The sequence below is a fragment of the Anarhichas minor genome, unplaced genomic scaffold (genome assembly GCF_050575085.1).
Source record: "Anarhichas minor isolate MPS153535 unplaced genomic scaffold, ASM5057508v1 ptg000011l, whole genome shotgun sequence".
In the NCBI taxonomy this organism is placed as follows: domain Eukaryota; kingdom Metazoa; phylum Chordata; class Actinopteri; order Perciformes; family Anarhichadidae; genus Anarhichas; species Anarhichas minor.
Window position 1 is genome coordinate 14,205,001 of NW_027466457.1, and position 17,612 is coordinate 14,222,612.

The following is a 17,612-nucleotide window of genomic DNA, read 5'->3' on the forward strand; positions in this document are numbered from 1 at the left end:
AGAGAGAGAGAGAGAGAGAGAGAGAGAGAGAGAGTGTCTGTGAACAAATAAGCTTCCTCCGCCTCCTTTTAGTGCTCTTAATGGCATTTACAAGATTCCACCGCGCTCGAAGAAATACAAGCAGTCTCTAACGCAGCTGTCAATCAATGCTCGTGAAGCTTGTGAACTCCGATCAAACTGTCAAAATAGGCAGAGCTGATCATCAAATATGAATCAAGATTATGTTACGGTAGGTTTTAGGGATTTACTGTTTAGCTTTAAGAAGAGAATGTTTGTGACTTTAAAGTAGCAATCCATGTAGGTCAGTTTCTTTTTGTTCAATTTGTCATTTGTTCCCTGTGGTGATTCGGGTGGAAGCATTGCCCTGATGTACGTGTCTTTAGTTGTCATTAATGTCTCTCTTTTTGTCGCTATCGCTAAATAATTCTCCTCCTATTTATTCCAGACTGACTGAAAACATGACGCACATTTGTTCTGAGGCAGATAATTGCTTTCAGTGAAGACCAATCAAGATCTGCCCCTCAGAACAACAAATGTAAAAGCTTTTATGAACCATCTGTACAGTAGAATCACTGCCGTTCTTAATGCCACTGCGTTATTTCAGTTGAGGAAACTAAGCAGCAACATATGAAAGGATTATTGCCTGATGCACAGAATGCCGGACTCTGCACGGTTGACGTCAGTCATGTTGCTGAACAACCCTTATATATATATAGTCTTATATATCTGCCCTGATTCAAAGGCTTGAGTCCATGTGAAGGACGGCCGCTGTGAGTTGCTAGGTTAATACCCTGCACGGTTTGAAGTGAGGCCTTGTGCACCGTGAACAATGTATATTCGCTGTGGGTCGGTAAAGGACAATGGATACCTTGTGTAGTAGCTCTGACCACGCAGCACACACTCACACCTTCCCTACACTCAAGAATGTGACTGTCTGCATGTGTTTTTACGTCTTGCTTGTGTTCATATTCCAGAGCGTGACTTATTCATTTTCCCCGGCAGGTTTTTTCTCAGCTAGCATGAACTGGGCACAGAACTTTCTACCCTACATGTGTCTATTGTATATCGGCCACTCGTCCATGGTATCAGATGTATCCATCACACATAACTGTTTCAAATCACACAGCCTGTTTCACATAATACACATATACCCTGTTCCCACCAGAGTAAGGGCGTATATGCAGGTTTCTTTTTTAAGTGTGGGAAACCCGCTAAAAATAGACACTAGACTCCTTTCCAATTGCGAGTGTGCCGTTGCACTGGCCTTTCTGTCCATGGTGCCACTTTCAATGGAAGAAGGGTCAGAAAGCAGTGAAAATGTTGAGGTGGTTTCTTCTTTTTTTTTAACTGCTACTTATTCAGTTTTTCTTTCAAACGTTCAAATCAGAGCTGGTGATTGTCGGAACAGTGGAAGGACTAACAAAGGGTTTGAATGAGGTGCGTTTCGACGATTATTAAAATGACTGTTGTCTTGAGGAGAGCACATTCATTGTTTTAAAAGTTTTGTACGTTGATGAATTATGATAATTGTCCAAATCCCATTCGATTTTATTTATTATGTATTCACTTGAACACGCGTCACATCTTATGGGAAAGGGGTCCAAAATGAGCAGTTTGTTATATTTCCACCACTGCCGATCGGAGCTGGAGCCGATAAATACCTAACTACTGCCGAGTCATTTGTCCCAGGAATGAATGCCAATTGTAAGTTTTCCTATTTCAGACAAAAGCCAGATGTTAGTGGGTGTAAGTTGTTTTTTAGCCCGGTGGGAAAGAGGCTATATACAGCAAAACACACACTTTATAACAAGTGGCTGCAGCCAGACCAGGGGACACAGGATTGGAAAGGAAAGGATTAGTCTGGATTGTGAAGGCTCGAAATGCCGGGGGACATTGACATGCCTCCAACCGCCAAACCAGGCAACTGCTCCTGCAGAGGAGAAGAAGTTGCTCCACTGCTGGTTCAGCATTACGTCCCTCACGTCTCCTCTACCTTCTTTACACTGCGTTCAAGTCTTGTTGTGTAGATAAAAAATATATATTGTGTAACTCAAATTCCAGTTTTACATCTTGGGGATTTATTACACTTTCTCGTCCAGAGTTGACGAGAGGAAGTTAAGTAACAAATGAAACTTAAAGCAGCTAAATTTGAATTTCAGGGGATATCTATGATTAATGGATTGTCTTCACATGGTTCTCAGCATGGACCTGCTGAGCTGGGGGCTAGAAGCTAAAAGTGTTGACAGCATGAACAGTGCAAACAACGTCAGAGTTGACAGAGCTAACAGTGTTATCCTGAGGGGGAAGCGCTGTATGAACGCAGTGCAGCGGTGATCAGGGCTCACACACTGGGACTCACGTGCACTAACATGCATTCGAGGCCGGACTTATACGTAAACAAAGCGCGGAGAAGCTCGGATTACAACACACACAGAGGGAGAGAGTTGTTTACCGCTATATTCCTGTTCTGAATTTATCAGCTTTAAATGACATAAAGTATACAGTACTTCATCAATACCAGAATCAGGTGACAGTTTATAGAAGATAAGAGACGCTTTTATTATTCTTTGATGTTTTAGATACTGTGGATTATAATCATCAGATTTGTCACGTTTATTTTCTTTATTGTGTTTTCTTTGTTGTCATCAGTTTAGTTCTATTTATTGTAATGTTTCGGCTCATTTGTCTTAACACAAAATTACATTTAAATTGGAAAAAAGGTAAACATTCCCAAATACAGCAATATAATTATATATCAAGTATCAGCTAATTTTCATCCGTAGTCTTTAAGTAATTTTATATTATTGTTAGAATTTTAGAATTACAGTTTATGGTGTTGCACTCACCCTAAATCCATGTGGATACGAGTGTCACAACGCCTGATGTGTTCAGAAATGTAATTACATTGCTACACAGCTCCACTCTTTCCCTTTACATGTCTGTATATGTGACAGAGTTATACACTGCCAAAATGAGTATCAATTAAATCCTGTGTTATGAGCATGACTTGTTAGAACCATCTGTACACATTACCCATTCAGGCCGGTCAATAATTGAATGAAAATATGTTGTTTTGCGACCGACTGGAAGTAGCATGCCTCTGAATAATGCAGCCATTTCATGCTAACAAAGCTGAGGAAATCCTCAAAGCTCTTTCTGAGATAGGGAACAAAGCTCATTGTCAGAGGATAGAGAGGCAACTGGGATTACAATGGGGGCATCCAGTGAAACGACTTGTCAGTCCTAATCTGGGATTAGCTGGCATTCGCGCCTCCTGGGTGCTTTAAAAGCCACCTGTTTGGACACCCCTGCGGATGATGTTACGCTCCTTGTTTGATTGTAATTCTTTTGTTTACATCAAAGTTTTGAAACAAGTTTGTTTTTCCATTGTGAGGATACAATCATATCTATTCACAAATGTAGTTAAAAAAAAATCCCATTCGTTTGAATTTGCTAAAATAAAAGGTATGTATTCGTTAACTCAGTCCACCATATCTATGTAGCTACTGTCATTATGTCACTGTGCTAGTCCGAACAAGAAATTGTTCTTTGAGATTGCAGAGATTTTTATTCTCAGTAAGAATATGTGCATGGTCTGTGATGCCTTTGCTTTTTATTGTCTGTGTTGTCAAATCAACAACTGAAACTAATTAACAATTAACAAAATTGTTATCCACTTTTGTGTTTTTAGAGAGATTCTGTCCCTTGTGTCCTCTCAGCTCAACACACTGAATTATAAATGTGTACCAGGGATGGACAACTGAAGTAAATTAACAATATAAAAAAACAGTAAACATGGATGTCTGACGATTGTTCTTAGCTGCGGTGAAACCCTTGAGTCTTGTAATGACTTATTGAAGCTCACTTTTTTCTTCTGCTAGCCTCAGGGCTAATGCAATTACTCTAAAAAATGTGTGAGGGCAGCTGTCGTATCGCCACGGGCTTCTATCATGACTTTCTACTGTTGATGTCACCCTGAAATAGATTTAACTGCCAATGATACTTCTGAAACTTAACCCTTTGGAAAATTGACCCACTTTGATTTCTTAATCTGCTTAATTTCTTTGACGTAAAGCACTGTAAAGATATTTGCGTTCCTTTGGACGCTTTAGTTGTTTTTGTATACGGATGGTTGATTTCAAACACAGTTATTTGTCTTTCATCCTTGAAAAAAGGGCATATATCTTAAGATAATAGGATTGTCCGTTGTTTACATCTTCTACCATCTATATGGAACGGTTGAAGCACAACAAGGCTTAAAACTTATGTAACAAGCTTATTTGCACATCGCAGGGCCATTATGTTCGAGGTCAAAGGTAATCGGTGTAATAATTAGGATTGTGGCTCGAAGTGAGAGGACATGTGGTGGTTTGGTGCTGCCGATAAACCGAGTATTACCTCCTGTAAGTCAGGTGTTTGTCAAATGGTAGGCAGTTTGTGCTTTAAGCCAATATAGATCCGCGGTGAAAGGAGGTGAGGTGAAAGAGAGATGACAAAGGGAGGGTTAGCAGAGTGAGTGTCGTTATGGAGACTTAAAAGAAGAAAGAAAATGCAGAAAAATTGATGTTGACTGGGCGTCAAGATCATCGTTGGTGGAATTAAAGCTACCTTCTCTCTGAAAGATGAAGGAAATATTTGACTACATAATACATGTGTTACTCTAAAAGGGCTCCTTATCAAACATTTTCACATTTTTAATTCAGCTGTTTTTCTGGCAGTAGTCTATACATTGCTCTGAAATTGCACTATTACGTGAACACAGATCTCTTGTATTGTAGAGCCATTACTTTCTGATGGCTTCGATACCCTTTCTCATATAGCGAATATAATGTACATTTTAAAACAGCTTTTGATTGGTTAAGGTACTGTTGTAAATGTTAAATGGACTTGTATAGCGCTTCTCTAGTCTTCGGACCACTCAAAGCGCTTTAACACTACATGTCATTCACCTTTTCATACGCTGACAAATTTGAGGTTAAGTGTCTTGCCCAAGGACACATCGACATGGACTCGCGGAGCTGGGTATCGAACAGTCGATCCTCTCATTGACGGATGACCCTGCTCTCCCACTGAGCCACAATCGCCCCAACTCTAGCAGATCTACATTTACTCGTGGCATTCCTCAGGGTTCTAGCCTTGGTCCTCTTCTATTTTTGCTGGTTCTGTTTTATTCCGATACCTCTGGGTCAAGTAATTCCACTTGCATAATTGTTATACTAAGGATATATATAAATATATCTGTACGTAAATCTATGAGAACTTGGGCCTCAAGCAAATAGAGGGCTTGTTAGGAAGGCTATAGTCTGATTTAGTTTATTTTGCAAACAGCAAGCTATAAGTTGTGGGGTGGTTTTTGACAGAAGTTTAGCAAAATCACAAAATGTCCTACAAATGTCCCCCCACCCATCTGTAGAATTCACAAAACAACTTGCTTGAAGAGCAAAATGCTTTCAAAAGGCAAAACAACTTCATCTTTCTTTAAATATCTAAAATGTTTTTGTTCAACATATATTTATTCAAGTACTGTACGAAGTCTGCTGTTTTATGGGCATATTTTATCTGTCTGTATAGTGGCATAGCCACCTGGACAATATGCTCTACTTTAAGGATCAAGAGATAAAATGTTCACACTGGCCAGGTCTTCTAACTTCCTTGGGCATGAGTTAGTAGACAAACGGTCCTTTTGAGCCACCGAGTGTTGACTTTGGTCTTCAATGGTTTCTTCAATGGTTTACTCTGTATCGTTGCCATGAAGTAGATAAATGCATATGTGTACTGTATTTGTGTTAGCTAGAGGTGTGTTCGTGTGCCAGAAAAAATAACAAGCACAAGGCAGGGTGTTGGTCAATAAGGGCACTTCTGGATTTCTTGGGGTCTGCGGTTTTGGTCCCGGTCCCTGAACACAGAGACCCGGCATAGTGATGTGTGTCTACGCCCACTGTACAAACGACACATTCATCATTTGAGTGTTCCATCATCGGCTTTGATTGAGATTTTCCATCAGCAGGACTAATGGAGACATCGAACCCCATGTTTGCTCCAGGTGTCCATATGATGAGAGACAAAATCCTTAAATTTGCACTGTTTGTGAGTATTAAGATACTCTGCAGACACTGGATACAGTGAATGTCTCTCCACATTTTCCTCAATGGAACAGATAGGAAATATGTTTTGGCAATTTTATATTTTAAGAGACTAATTTCAAAACCAAATTGTTTTAAGGACTTTTTGGAAATATTTGTATTCAAGTATTGTTTAATAGGTAATTTGATGGCAACATGACCGAACTGATTACCATAGATACCAATGAGCCATTAACAAACCAGCTTATAAACACCATTCTTCAGGACCATCTTCCTGTCGGATCCAGTGCAGTGTGACCTTTCTTAAACCGCCACCTACACCCTCTGCCGACCCACTTCCACTCTTGTGGAGGGTCCGCCATGTAATTGCCATCCCAAACCAGTTAACAGGGAGTAAAAGTGGGTTATATAACCCTCCAACAGAGAGTCTACATCGATGCTGACTGACTGGCCAAGTGCAACAGTGTTTTGTCTTCGTGATGGATCACGCTGGTGCTGTGATATATCTTTTTCTTCTGATCTAGAGTTTTTTTCTTTGTCTGGTCAGTGATGGTGACTGTAAGGGGTGAGCCAAATGTTTAGATGCTGAAAAATTGGAGATAAAATACCAAAATGGCAATGTCTGTCCACGGCTAATACAATGACAAGGCTAAACAGAACAATATGTTTTTCACATGATAACTGCTATATATTCTTACTGTTGTAGAATGAAATCACTCAGATCAATAGGAGTCACTTCACTTTGTGCCCTGCCTGATCGATGCCTCTGTCCATCCCCTCTGAGTGCCTTCAGGTTGTAAATACTTCCTAACAAGGTAAATACATAGAACTCTCCAGTGTAACATACTGATGGTCGCACAATGACTTCTGTTTACCTGAGAATTTGGTTGTGATGGATGATGGATGTACATGCTATTCTAACCCGACCACAGCATACGCCTTCTGCTCACCTCCCTTCATTGTTTCACTGAAGTCATGAAAAGGTCAGCGAGGACCTGCAGTCGCAAGTGATGAGCACATAGTTGTAGTCAAGACCACACCGAGACCAAGTCATGACCAAGTGTATTGAGACCGAGAAAGTTACCTCGATAGGTTGAGAATAGGTCAAAACCAGGGCGAGTCCAACATAAGACCAGGACCAGACCAGTGCAAGTTCCACACTTCGTGACACACTTTTGATAAAATGTGGAACATGCCAATCATAGGCAATGTTTAAATTCCAGATTCCATAAACACACCCACACACACACACGCATATAAAATGATCAAAAGGCATTGCAGAGAATTTAGCAATCACAGTAACGATGTTAAAAAATAATTCAGACAATGCACAGGCAGTCTAGTGATATCCTCGTAGTTGTCGAACGTTGACCCGGTCTTGAAATAAAATCCAGAGTCTTCTTTGTGAAGACCGTGTTAAGATGCGGTGGATTCAGAGACAAGACCGAGACCACGTCCCCGATCTTGAGCACTACAGCACAGCGCAGCTACTTGTTGGCTCTGCTGGAGACAGAGCTGCCTCTTATAGTGAAATCCATGTTAAACGGTTGGAATTTCAGAAAACAAAACTGCTTTTCTTGCCGTCAAGGCATTGACGAAGTGGGCTGATTTTGGGGGTAACTGGCGTTGCCATTGAACATTTCTATTTTGGGCAAAAAGAGCCGGGACGAGGGAATCTCTGGGAGAAAACAGGGCAGCGTGTGTGCGTTCACATTCCACATGTCTGACCTATGACAGTGCCCTCTGTGTGCAGCACTCTGCGATGATCTAATGAGAGTCCAGACAGACCCGAGATTTAGGAGCCGTTCTCATACAAGGCCAATTCTCTTTTTTCATTTATTTATCTAGGGAAGGTAACTGAGCACATGTGTTCTTCTAAGCAATGACTTGCTACTCAGTCACACCTGGGAGTTGCCTGGTACAACCACAGACTTTTACTGATGGCCACCAAACTTCAGGTTTGAAAGACGTGAGCATTTAGGAGGCAAGGGGTCAATGATAGACGCTATCGAGTTGCATTGTTAGTAGGTGTAGGATTCCTGTAGCTTGACCTTTTCAAGAGACTAAAAGTCAGGATTTATCGGCACCTGGTGCTCCAATTTTATTTTTAAATCGGCCTCTTGTGAGTTTCACAACTTTATGGAAGTGCAACGCAAAATCGCTGGAGTAACCCTTTTACAACTTGGATCTTATTTTTTAGGTGTGACCACATTTCAGTACGTTAATAGCTTTTTACTCAAAAAAGTAATTGAGAGGAACTTGGCAACAAAAAGAAGTCGGTGATTTAGCTTGTGTTTTAGCCCCTTTCTTTCTTCTTAAACCTTCAGTTTCCTTTTGCTTTTCTTCCACCTTATTTTCGTGTTGGGACTGTCCAACAGACAAACAATTCCAAGGAAAATCCTCAGCTTTCTTTCTCCTCTTGTGTTTTTTTCCCTCTTCTCTCTTCTCTCTTTGGTATTTCCCACTTCCTCAGTTCTATCCAGCTGGGACGGCTGGAGATTTTACACCCAATTGGTCGAGTCGAAGGCCTTTGTCGGAGCCCTTCTCTCGCTCTACAAGTGGCAGAAGGGACCTGGGTTGTGAATGGCGCTTTGTGTACTGTTTTTCTAAGAGGGGGCCCTCTCTCTCCCGCTCTCATCTGTCACAGGTCCCTCTCCGTCCACGCTCCACAATGCCTGATTGTTTCTGCCAAGTCGCCAGGTTCCAGGCCAGATCTGAACGACGCTTTCCTGCCAAATTCCGACCCCGGTTTTCGTTTTTCTTCCACTCACAAAGGGGTTCTAAGTTACTGTCCACGTTTTAGAAGGGGACTTAGCTAGCTGTCCACCAGCAACAGTTTGTTTGCTGAATGTGTCTCTGAGCTGAAGGCTTTAAGAATGTCCAAAGGGAACAAAGGAGGGAAGGGAACTTGAACCAAAATGCTCAAAGAGAACAGTAAGTAACATTGCTGAGCATAACTTCATTGTGATTTTAATTACATTAGGTGTCTTATCAACTGAGATGTTAACCCTGCTCATGGAAAGATCTTCCCAACCTGACTTCACGCTCATAAAAAAACCTCAAACAATGCATGAGGACGAAAAATGAAAGCTGTTCACTCAACAGTGGGTGCTCTGTTTAGCTTTCAAGCAGGCAATCTCACCAGTATCACTTTCCAAGACATATTTCAGATAGGACAACTGCTTTCAGGGGAATAAGTTGATGTTTTTCTAGATGGCTGACAATATGAAAGGGCTTTTCGGAAAGAGGCTCAAGGCGATGCGCGTGTGAAAAATGAATTTCCTTTTTCAGCTATTGTAACATTATCGTCATATTACTGTTTCCTGAGAGTGTTTCCGCGTTGCCAAACTCATTCTGTTGTTGGTCTCGTTGGGAAAAGGTTGCTCCTTCAGCTATAATCATTCAATTTCTTCCTCAGTAGGGAGGAACCTGATATTGACATGCATAAGAGCTGTGGTCAGAGGGAAAACCCACACCTCCAAAATACATTGTTTTAGACATTAAGACAAATAAACGCTTAGTTTCTGATAATGCACATGTATCTTTTGTTTTTAAGTGCAGTCTTATCCTATAAAAGGCTGTTCAAACGATCAAACTGAATAGGAAAGACAAAAAGTGATAGTGATGACCGACATCCCAAAAATACAGCACAGTAGCTCTCTGTTTTTCTCAATGACATGACAGAAGCAGCTGCAGCCTGATGGCAACATATAAATGGGCCTGATAGGAGTTCCTCTTCTTCTTATTGTGTTGATATATTGTTTGGTATTGCACAGCACACAGCATTATGATTATACCTGATGTATGGTACTATATTCTGGCACTGTGTTGAATGTAGCTGTTTAAGTAGTTTTTCCAGTCTGTTCTCATACAGCGTTCGTAGTTATAACTACAAAAATGAATACACTGTAATTTGTTGGTATCCCACCAAATCGATTTGTATGTTATCCAAGTTATCATGAACCAGGAAGTATAAAGGCCGCAAAGACCCACACAGAGCGGCGGGATGTGTCCAACAAACACTGGTCTTTCAGCCAGGAGACCGCTATTTGTTCCCCGTGTGAAACGAGAAGTTAACGTTAATTAACTTGTCACGTAACTTCCGTACTTAAGTAACGTCACTTCCGAAGTTATTTTAAACCAAACCACAATCTTTCCCTAAACCTCACCAGGTAGTTTTGTTGCCTAATCTTAACTTAGTTGTTTCCTGTGAAGACAGAAGTTTACTTTGAAAAGAATGTATGCACAACGAGCAGAAATTGACAGATCTAGCTGGACTTTTGAAGGAAAACGCACGAAAAATGAGGAGTACATGTTTCCTTGGATGTCATATGAACCATTGTATGAGGATAAGATTTGAACATTATGTATGTTCACAAATTATTAGCATGTTTATTTGCATTACCTTTAAAAACTATATGCCCATAATTTTACTTTTGAAGTCATCAACAGATATGTGAACAGTGAAGAGAATTGATTTTAGAATCAGCTGTAATTAAGTTAAACTGAGAAAAAAGAAAAGAAAAGGTGAACACTTTCAGCAGAAAATACAAATAAACAACTCCTCACCATTCACCCGAAATCTCGAAGTCAAAATAACTACTGGAGCTCCTAAACTCATTCCACAGCAATGAATTGGTAGAGCTTAACATTTGCCGTGTTAGTTAACAACAAACACTGGTAATGTGATTCTCTGCCGGATGACGAGCGCATCTATACTGTTTTCCTGCCCCGACCAATCACATAAAGGCCTTGCGGCATGCTTACCAACAAACCCCCGTACTGTTGCATGATGATACCATATCAGTGGCAGCGAGTTATGGGGCTGGGCATTCCTGGCCATATGAGACACCAGTTCCAAGAAACTAAGTCTTAAGCTCCGCCATAAACACAGCACCAGCAATATTGTCAGCTAAATATAGGCGCTCCTCTGCCTTCTCCCTTCCCGGCTCCCCATCAGCTCCCTCATCGCTCCAGTGTGGATTGCAGCAGTTGATTCTGGATTAGTCATTTGCTGTTTGCTGGTTGTCTGGGGTCTTATGATCTCATGTACTCAAACCGCCGTGTAAAAACAACGGAGGTTCTGAGAAATGTAAACATCAGGCTGACAGCGGTCACTCGTCCAATTTGTCAAATCAGGCATTAGGTGGAGCTCGGCACTGGTGGCAAATGAATGAATCTCAGACTTCACCTAGTGAAGTGGGAAAAATAATTGTTATCATTCCCAAGACTGGCAGAAGTCTTCTAGCTGTTGCAGTCTTGGTAGTAAATTGCTGAAACTCTGACGGACTCTTGAGCGGCTGAATGTTGCAGTCTCTTCTCCATCACGTACCTAACTTCATCTGACTGCCGTTCGGCGCTGCAGGTAGCGCACAGTGTGGTTTCAGAGCTTCTTAGCTGAAAACAGCTGCCTGCTGCAACCTGATCTCACGGGAAGGCGTATAAATAGCACAATATTTTAAGGACAGTTTGCGTTTAATGACAACGCATTAAACCATTTTAAGTTGTTACCGTGAAATGGACGCATTTAAGTTCAGGCAATAAAACTACTTAGTTGAGTTTAGGAGAAACATCATGGTTGGTCTTAAAATATGTAGGTTAACTAAGTCAAATATAAGTAAGGTCACATAAGTACAGAACAAACATCACTAAAGCAACTTCAAAATGACACTCTGGGACACAAACAGCGGTCTCCCGGTTGAAAGTCCTATGATTGCTTGACCCCCTGTCTATTACTATTGCACCCAACAAAAGAAGTCTTTCTCACTTTTTATTCTTTCACTATATAACAATGTTTTCCTTTCAGTTCCCACCGAGAGCACAGTTAACTAAACTGTATTTGGGTTAGGTTTGGTTTGGTTTAGTTTATACTAATAATATTCCAGCGTACGCGTTTACATTGCAGTCCTTGCAGACTACATGGCGTAAAATGACACGCTAAAGCGAGAAAGGCGTTCTTGTTGCACGCTAAACGACTTCCAAATTGCTGTGTCAATAATAGGCCATTTGGTGAGACTGGGCTGGAAGAAATGACACTGATAAGAATGAACCAAAAGTGAAATTTGCTTCAAGATGCTAAAACATTCCTTCGAGCTGAGCGAAACTGCAGAGTTGAGTGATAATTATCTGTGGGTTTGTCCTCACCAGCTTACCCTTTCACGCTCAAGTAGTCATATGATCCATTGTTAATATAAAAGTATTAACTATAGCAGATTCAAGTATTTAGCTTGTGCTCTCATCTGGACCGATTTACAGTGAGGTAATGGTAAAATAATCTTCCTTCCCTTATTGTCATCTTTGGGAACAGTGTAGCATGCAAAGGTCAGAATTGTAGTAAGCCAGAGAGCCTGAAAAGATGATATTAGAAATTAGAGATTTTCTTTTTTATTGAGCATGAATGAGAGAAAAGACTCTTTAGGGTAAGATAGACAAGAATTGCAGCTGGCTTCCAAAGGACAGTAGAACGTGATCCGTAGAATAGTTACGATGGTGTACTATTAATGCTTCTCCAACATCTTCAGGTCAGAGTTGAGTGAGTCTCAGTTTTCGTGCGGCGACACTATCCGGCAGCCCTCCTCTGGTGTAACCTGCATAACAGAGTCACTGACACAAGTAGTAAAAGATAACATGCAAAGAACGTCATGACCCCTCGGAATCCCGCTACATGGAAACGAGCTCTTTCACATAACACACTTTAGACCCAGATGCACGTGTTTGGAATCGACACTTGCATGCGCCTTATTCATGTTTTCGTCTCACATTTTCTCCATCTATTCATTCTCTTCGTTCTCTCTCGCATTGACACGTGGTTTCAGTCTTTTATCTCACTCTTATCAGCTCCCCGTGTAAAGGATTTTGCTGCCGCCCACACACACACACACACACACACACACACACACACACACACACACACACACACACACACACACACACACACACGCACACACTCTGTGGCCGATCTCTTCTTTCCCTCCAGACATATCACTGAGGGTCAGATTTACGTTTAAGGGCACCCAGGAGGCTGCATATTTCAGAGGTGGACAGCCCGCTGTGATTTACTGACCGCTAACACTGAAGTGGCAATCTGTTTCACTTCGCAGAAGTTGTGTGTATGCGAAGGCTTGTGTGTGTGTGTGTGCGTGTGTGTGACATGTCTTTTTTTCTGGAGCAAAAACAATTCCTAACAGTCTGACGCCCTTTCCGCTGGAATTTGCATTGTCAGTTATCGCATAGTAATTTGGTGTGGGTGTGTGTGTATTACTTAAACGCACCAATTAGCCGCATCAGGACAAAAAAGATGTGTAAAACCCTTTAAAGGGGGCTTGTGTTTCAATTTAGAATAAGAATTTAGGGCTGAGATTAGGCTACAGGAGAGGGTTGAGGGAATAAATGTGGTCAATGAAAGTCCTCATAAGTATAGGGCAACAAAGGGAAGTCATTACAGTAAATGATGTATTAGCCTAATGACTCTCCCAGCCTGAGGCTTACATTAGAAAAAAAGAGAGATTTTTCCACTGAAATGCAGCAGCACAGCGTCTGCTTTTTTTAACAGCTCTGAGGTGATGAGTGGCCTTGATGCTGCTTAATAGATTAATAGATTATCCCCGTGGCAGTATGTGCTTAATGTGCATATGTGTGTGTGTGTGTGTGTGTGTGTGTGTGTATGTGTGTGTGTGTGTGCGTGTGTATGTGTGTGTGTGTATGAGTGTGGAACATTCAGCACGAATGTCTTGTAGTCATTGTAAGTCTCTCAGATTGCGATAAAAGCCAAAAATATGATGTGTACTTTCAGTCGCTTGTGTGAGTGAGCTGTAATTACATCTTCAGCATTCATGTGTCTGCATTTTAAACGAAGTTGTTGTTCTGAATTAAAATGGATGTTCTGAAATCTCCAACACATTTCCTTTTTCTTTTGTGAGATCAGCGGCACAAGTTTAGACCTTCAACTGGTCACTTGAACTTTCCTCCATCATGGGTCCTCCTCTCCTCTCCTCTCCTCTCCTCTCCTCTCCTCTCCTCTCCTCTCTTTAACCTCCCCTCTTGTCTCTTCTCCTCTTCACTACTTTACTTTCCTCTCCTCTCCTTATTACTGTCCTGCTGTCCTCTTCTCCTCTCCTCTCCCCCCCTCCCCTCCTCCCTTTTCCTTTCCTTTCTTGCTCTCTTCCCTCCCTCCTCTCCTCTCCACCTAGCCTGAAATAACGTTCGGCAATGCGCCGGTCTAAACTTTGCCATCAAAATGAAAACCACTTTGTCTTGTCCTCCACAGAATGATGTCTTCCATGCGAGCAACGCCTCCCTTTCACCCACCGTCTGAGGATGAGGAAGCGATGGGTCAGGACAATGCGGCCTGGACTAGCGAGGAGCGAGAGGGCCCGAAGGAGACACCGTCTCCCTCTTCGCATGACCGACCCCACCCGGATGAGCTGCAGCCAATCAGGGAGAAGCTGACGGACGCGGAGTGGGAGAACATGGTGCCTGCTGCGATGGTGAGATGTGAATTACGCACAGGGCTGAGAAATTGACCATATCTTATCTTGAGAGATGTTGCCGTAACTCAAATCTATAAAACAAATGAGGTGAGTGTGTGTACATAGTGTACACACTCAGGGCACACGGCTCATAAAACACTCGTGAAATACATGCAGGGGTACACAGGGTGTGCAAATTCTCATGCATAATGATGATTGTGCACAATCGAATGCATACACCCTCACACACACACACACACACACACACACACACCAGTGGTCCTCTCTGGTCTGTGTGCTGCAGGCAGTGCTGTAGGCAGCCCAGTGAGGCTTCTCCTCTAGAGAGTTATAGCCCTTGGTTCTTCTCATCTCCACCTCCTGTCAGTCTGTGTGTGAGAGTGTGTATGTGTGTGTGTTGGAGAGTGTGCATGTGTGTGTTAAAGGGTTAGTTACTTGGCTTCAGGTTCTGTTGGTCCCTAATGGAAGAGGCGTGTTTGACTTCAGCCTCTGAGGAAAGTGGAAAGTTCTGAGAATAAAGTTTCTTTCCGTATCAATGTTGTGGCATAATACATTTTACATTTCCCAAAACAAAAGTCCTGTTCACACTTCTGATTTTACTAAAACATACTTATGTTTTCTGTTGCTATCTTGAGATTATAACTACATTAAACATTCTCAGTGCATAGTGAGAACTTTAAAGGCAATTAGATATTATAGACAACTTGACTTTCAGTTCAAAGTGGCCTTGAGGCAAAAAATGTTCCTGAATACTTAAAGCTTGTGAAGTTCTCACACACTTCTGAATCTCCTCATGTGTAACCGCAGGAGTCTGATAAGACCAAATAATGGATTAGTGATTTGAAAAACTAAAGTTTTTAGTTTGTCCTGAATTAGATAAAAAAGAAAGAAAATGAGAAAATGAACTGGCACAAGAAAGCCTCCGCAAAAGACTCAAACTGTGGTCAGGTCAGCGCATTTTTTATTATTTTAAAGAAATAAACTTAATTCTAAACCTAAGCACAATTCTTTGTGTTTGTCAACTGACCTTGGAACTATGAATTCAATAAAGGAAACAAGGACAACGGTGTGTAAAAGATCTACCTTTCTGAACAAAAAGGGCAGAAGGTTAGTGAGGGAGTTGCTGCTTCTTTTACATTGGCCACTGGTTAAAAGAGTAGAAAACGTTTCAACAGGTTAAATCACACAAAATAGCATTGAATGAATGTCAATAATATGGAAGAGGGACAAGCTGAGGACAAAAAACACCGGCCTGTTTCTCTTCCTCCTGCCACCGGCCTCCAGCAGTGAGGGGAAATATATTTGTGGAACTCGTTTAGTGAAGGCCAGTTTTAAAAAAATCGAATCTTTACAGATTTTTCTTAAATGTTTCCTGCATTTCAGAAAAAGTCTCCAATGTGAAGAACTCTTCCTCTGTGTGTAATTAAGCTCTTTAGGACCAGATAGTGCACGAGTTGACCCACGCTTTTGATTCTTCAAATATTTCAGTTTCACATTTGAGAATGATGCCTTTCTATCTAGGGGCCAGTGCCTTGCTCAAGGACCTACATCACGGGGGTTGTCATGGATATGCATTGTCTGCTGCAGAGGCTGAATGCGTGACCTTTTGGTTTTTAACATGATCTGATCATCAGGCCTTCCCGACTTCACCACACTGCTCGGCGGCATTATGTGTGGACCTGAAAAAACACACCTGAACAATCCGAGTGACACACTATATCCTAATCCTCATTAAAGACAAAGTGCACAGGAGGGCCTCCAGGAGCCATTTGAAGGGCGTCTTAAGATCCCGCTGTTAGTTAAAGCCCCTTGTCTTTGAAACATAAGCCTGCTAAAGTTCTTGGAGATCCCCCCACTCTGTAAGGGGAGGAGAAAGCGTCCAGAAATAGCCGCAGCGTTAGAACACCTGTGCTAAAGTGTCTGTTGTGTGGGACAATGTGGTCGTCTTGAAAGGCTTATCGTCTCGGTAAATATAGACGCCTTGTGCCTCTCACTTAACTCATAACCCAGCAGAGCAAACAGCAGTGGGACAGAAACACTCCCGCAACACCGAATAGAAAAGCAATATAGTTTGTAAGTTAGTAATCTGGTGATAACTGTGCCAACATGTGGGGTTTTTGAGGGACTTTGTGCCCGTTAGAAACTTTGGGACACTGTGATTTCATAATTATTAAAAAACAAAACTTACATTTAAATTATTCTACAAATCTGTGTTTTAATTTTAACTAATCTAAGATGGCTTGTGTTGATCTCAGGTGACAGCCTCAAATTCTGAAAAGTGAATCCAATACTAAAGTGTCTTAAATCTGCATTCTCTCTAATGGCCATCAGGGGGCGACTCCTCTGTTTGCTAATAAAAGTCTATGACTCTACTTGTCACTTGATTTATTACCTCAGTAAATATTATAAACATGGGTTTATGGTCTCAATCGCTAGCTTCAAGTCTTCTTCAATACAGCATGATGTTCATTCCCCAACCTGGAATTGCAAGAAACACATGTATGTTAAATAGCAGAGTGATAGAGTACACTTATTTAAAAGGAATGAAATAGGGTGACACCACAGAGCTCCTGATGTACCCAGGATGCTCTCTGACCTGTTCCCATATCAGGCCAGCCAGCCCATGCCAAGGGAATGTAAGCATACACTGAAAGGGGACAAGTTCTCTGAGTGCATCTAACCTGCATCAGTGCGGATATATTGCAGAAGCTCTGACCTCGGTTCTCTTATTTGTCTCCTCCCAGGACAATGAGAGCAGTAAAGGCTGCTCAGTCTACTCCTACCGGACTAACTCTACCTCTCCACCCAAGCCAGAGGAGTGCTCCAGGGATCGCGGGGAGCCAATGATCGGCCTCGCCTTCGGGACGCCGGAGCGCCGCAAAGGAAGCCTGGCAGACGTGGTGGACACACTGAAACAGAAGAAACTGGTGGAGCTGACCAAGACGGAACAAGACGGTAGGCCAAAGTCTTCATTCTAATGCCTGTGCGTGTGCATTTCTATGTTTTAACTGTAATGACTCCAAGGAAAGTGGGGCACGCACAC

At 41.9% G+C, this 17,612-nt stretch overlaps 1 protein-coding gene across 7 annotated transcripts in view; it reads left to right on the forward strand.

Annotated features, from left to right (window-relative positions):
• Positions 1-17,612, forward strand: part of LOC142947762 (transcription factor SOX-6-like) — a 104,390-nt gene that overhangs the window by 24,604 nt on the left and 62,174 nt on the right. For all 7 annotated transcript variants that reach the window (XM_076089567.1, XM_076089562.1, XM_076089568.1 and 4 more), the window contains 2 exons: positions 14,350-14,569; positions 17,314-17,524. In XM_076089567.1, coding sequence (XP_075945682.1) covers positions 14,350-14,569; positions 17,314-17,524 — 431 coding nt within the window. The remainder of the gene's footprint in view (positions 1-14,349; positions 14,570-17,313; positions 17,525-17,612) is intronic.